The following is a 4,144-nucleotide window of genomic DNA, read 5'->3' on the forward strand; positions in this document are numbered from 1 at the left end:
CAGGAGAGGAGCCTGAGAACTAAAAGATCTGCCTCCCATTCTACTTTTAGAAATTCTAGGAACCACTAGTAAACCTGCAGATTGAGAGCGAAGTGCGAAGTGTGGATTTAAAGTGAAGAAAATGTGATATGAGGAATGAAAAAGTACAATTTGTGATAGAATAGAAATAAAATAAAGAAAGAAATCAACACAAAAAAGTGACAAATATTTTAAAAATGAAATCTGAGATCATTATTTTTTTTTTTCCTCAAAAGTTTTTTTTCTCAGAACTTTTTCTTAATTAAAAAATTTTTTGTTTTCTGTGTTTTCAAATTCCATTTAACAAAATGTGTTCTTTGTTACAATAATGAGACAAATTTCACTCCATAGGTGTGTATTGTCAGCAGGACCTCCTCGGGCTGCAGGAGGTTTTTTAGTCTGATTTCAGCTAAAACTTCATCATCATCATCATCATCATCATCATCATCATCTGGGTGTCCGTTGGTAGACCGCCTCGTGTTACCTTCGTCCTCCTCATCATCAGCTTCATATTGGCGTTATTGAATCATTTGGCACCGGGGGGCAGCTTCTGATTTAATTAGTGACCTAGATAAAGTTGATGTAATTAGTGTTTGTCATATTCGCGGCTCTAACATCCTGCCGTGGGATCAGCGCGCGGACGCGGCCCGTCAATAACCAATCATCTGCAGCCGTCGGTGTTTCATATCAGAAACAAACGGCCGGGCCGTCCTGCAGCTTCACCACAGGCTCTTATCCTCCATCGATCTCTGTGGGTCATGATAAGCTGTTATTGGCAGCTGTGGACGTGGTGTTCCTGTCAGAACCATCATCTGACCCATATTTAATGTCATTCAGGGTCGCCGCACAGAACCTAAAACCCTGGAACCGACTTAGAGTCGATGTTTATTCATATTTAGATCCGTTTGTGAGGAAGGAGGAGGAGCAGAGTTTGGGAAGGCCTTCGTTCTCCAGATGTTTCTCTCTGGAGTTGGTTCCAGTATCCTAGTTCTCCTGAGAGGCGGCGGGACGGAGCCGCAGGTGGAGATCAGAGCTCCTCTCTGGTCCGTGGTGATGAAGGAGAAGAAGCTGAAGGGGAAAGTTCTGGGTTTACTGCTCCTCCTTTGGTTTCCCTCATGTTCTGATTGGTTCAGAGCCATTAATGGATATCTAGACGTCCCGGTTCGTCCCGGTTCCTTTTAGGGGTGAGCCAGTCCTGGCCTTCCTCCATCGGCTGGCTGTTAGTCCATTTAAAGGTTCTTTTATTTGTTTTTAAGACTTTAAATGGTTCTGCCCCTCCCTACCTGACGTGACCCGTCTCTCCCTGTGTTTCCTGGCAGTGTGGCAACATGGCCAGAGAAGGCCTGCGGACCCTGGTGGTGGCCAAGAAGGGCCTGTCTGAGGAGCAGTACCAGGACTTTGAGGTGAGGACCGATGCATGGCTTCACGTTCTGCCCGTTCAAAGCGAGGAAACCTCAGCGTTACACAGCAGGAAGCCTTTTTTAACTGCTCTACAGTGAATCAAATAAGCATGAATTCAATGAGTCTATAAATAAACTACTGAGTCCTCGCTTGGCTTTAGCTCCTCGCTTTGACTTTATTTATGTTCTAAAAATTCACCGTTAATTTTTATTAAACATTCCCTGGATAAAGGTGCCGTGGTTGGAGCTGTAAACCAAAAAATATTATTAACTAAACTAAGCAAATTTAACTTCTCCTCAGATGCGATTAAATGGATAGAATCATATCTTTCAAATCGCTCACAGTCAGTCAGGATCAGTGATTCTCTCTCAGCGCCTCTCGTCATGTCCACAGGGGTACCTCAAGGTTCTATGTTGGGCCCTCTGCTATTTTCTCTTTTTATAAATTTCTACAAATTCACTGTGAATCTTTGAATCCTGAGGTTACGAGTTCGATTCCCCACTCCCACCGACTGCCACTCTGGCTCCCTGAGCAAGACCCTTAACCCCACACTGCTCCCCGGGCGCCGCACAATGGCAGCCCCCAAGGGGAGGGGTTAAATGCAGAGAGTTCCTTTTTGTTGCTCTGTACTTGTGACAGTGGAATGACAATATAGTTTAATTCTATTCTATTCTGTGATGCATTTTTTAATGGCTGTTTGAGAACCAGAGAAAGGTGAAGTTTCCCGATGGTTTCTATTTAGTTCTTTAAGAAAATTATTATTTCGTCCATTAATTCAGTGAAATAAATCTAACTTATAGATCTTACAGAAAGGATCCATCGCCACCTTCTGGCTGCTGGGAGTCTGAAGGCTTTATTCAGGCGTGGAAACAATCAGATGAATCATCATTATTAAAATAATCAACTAACTGGAGTAAAACGCTTCTAAAAACTCCTGAAGACAAACAGAAATAGATCCGGTTCATATAAAACACTAAGAAGCTTAGTGAGTATGATCTATCCAGGAAAGGTCCGATCAGCAGGAATAATCAATGGATCATTATTTATAACTGAAACTAATACGTTTGCGGTGATTTAATGAATTTAGCGTTAATCAGTAAAATATAAAACATTAATTTTCGTCACGATCACTGAGTCTGGGAGCGGCCATTCATCTCATCTGGGTAATAGGAGATCTATGGAGAAAAATTTGTTCCAGTATTATTGAAAGGAAAGAGTGCTTTTCAGAAAAGGACATGAGAAGATAAGAGTTTAAAAAATGAAACTTTACAAAAGTTAAACCTGTATTATGACATTTTTTTACTGATTTTTTCCCAAACAAATTTTGGAAAATAGAATCTAAAAAAATACCAAACTACAAGCTGCTGATTTCCTCAGCTTTCCTCCCGTTTGGTTCAGAACCAGACCCGTGACCCGTGGACTGATTTCTCCTGCAGAATCGGTACAACCAGGCCAAGCTGAGCATCCATGACCGGGCGCTGAAGGTGGCGGCGGTGGTGGAAAGCCTGGAGCGGGAGATGGAGCTGCTGTGTCTGACCGGAGTGGAGGACCAGCTGCAGGCCGACGTCAGGCCCACGCTGGAGCTGCTGAGGAACGCCGGCATCAAGGTCGGTGCGGGAATCGCATCCCCGTCTGACGCTCCGACCTCTCCTCATCACCTTCCGCTTCTCCTCAGATCTGGATGCTGACGGGAGACAAGCTGGAGACGGCGACGTGCATCGCCAAAAGCTCCCATCTGGTTTCCAGGAACCAGGACATCCACGTCTTCAAGCCGGTGCGTAACGCTCCCACTCAGAGATCAGCCGCGCCTCTCGGCTCGTGTCTAATTGGGCTTCGCTGCTCTTGAGCAGGTCTCCACCCGAGGAGAGGCCCATCTGGAGCTGAACGCCTTCAGGAGGAAGCATGACTGCGCACTGGTCATCTCCGGAGACTCTTTAGAGGTACTAGAGCGCCGCTGCAGCCACAGAAACACTGTGGAGCTTTGTCACGCGTTCAAAACCTCTCAGAAGTTCTTGTTTCTCCGTTTCTGCAGGTCTGCTTGAGGTATTATGAGCACGAGTTTGTAGAGCTGGCCTGTCAGTGTCCGGCGGTGGTCTGCTGTCGATGTTCTCCCACTCAGAAGGCCCAGATCGTCCACCTCCTCCAGCAGCACACGGCCAACAGAACCTGCGCAATAGGTGGGCTTCAGAACCGGGGTCGGTTTCTCCAAACGGTCCGACCTTCCTGGAGTTTCTGTTCTAACGCTGCTGCAGAGAAACGGGTTTATTTCAGGGTTTTAACGTCTTTATTGGACGGAGAAGCTGCTGCTGTAGTTTAACCTTATGGGGAGAAATTTGGTCCAATATTACTGAAAGCAAAGAATACATTTCAAACAGGAAAAAAAGGAAATGAATAAAAATATGATTAGAGAGTAATTTATGTTTTATGTACAACAACCAGTAAGGTTTGCTATTTTATCTTTTTTTTTGTTGGTTTCTAAAAAAAAAAAATTATTTCAAATTTTGTTTAGATTTTTTTTCCTGTATTTTATTTTTCTTTGAAGATTTCTTTTTAATTCAGATTTTATTTCAAAATTTTATTTTTCAGAGTTTTTATTTTATTACGTTTGAATTTTTTTTCCACTTTTCAGATTTTTTTAAGAATTTTTTTTTTTTTTTTTTGAAATATTTATTAAGGTTATTTTTATTTTTCTGAGGTGACTGTGCTTTAAGGATTACATTCTAAA

The 4,144-nt window shown here is 43.1% G+C and overlaps 1 protein-coding gene across 1 annotated transcript in view; it reads left to right on the forward strand.

Annotated features, from left to right (window-relative positions):
* Positions 1 to 4,144, forward strand: part of atp9b (ATPase, class II, type 9B) — a 57,638-nt gene that overhangs the window by 46,189 nt on the left and 7,305 nt on the right. Inside the window, exons 16-21 of the mRNA XM_015384421.1 lie at positions 1,201 to 1,253; positions 1,338 to 1,421; positions 2,856 to 3,026; positions 3,095 to 3,193; positions 3,270 to 3,359; positions 3,452 to 3,596. Of these exons, the coding sequence (XP_015239907.1) occupies positions 1,201 to 1,253; positions 1,338 to 1,421; positions 2,856 to 3,026; positions 3,095 to 3,193; positions 3,270 to 3,359; positions 3,452 to 3,596 (642 nt within the window). The remainder of the gene's footprint in view (positions 1 to 1,200; positions 1,254 to 1,337; positions 1,422 to 2,855; positions 3,027 to 3,094; positions 3,194 to 3,269; positions 3,360 to 3,451; positions 3,597 to 4,144) is intronic.

This window comes from Cyprinodon variegatus, unplaced genomic scaffold, assembly GCF_000732505.1.
Source record: "Cyprinodon variegatus isolate N-32 unplaced genomic scaffold, C_variegatus-1.0 Scaffold312, whole genome shotgun sequence".
Taxonomy (NCBI): Eukaryota; Metazoa; Chordata; class Actinopteri; order Cyprinodontiformes; family Cyprinodontidae; genus Cyprinodon; species Cyprinodon variegatus.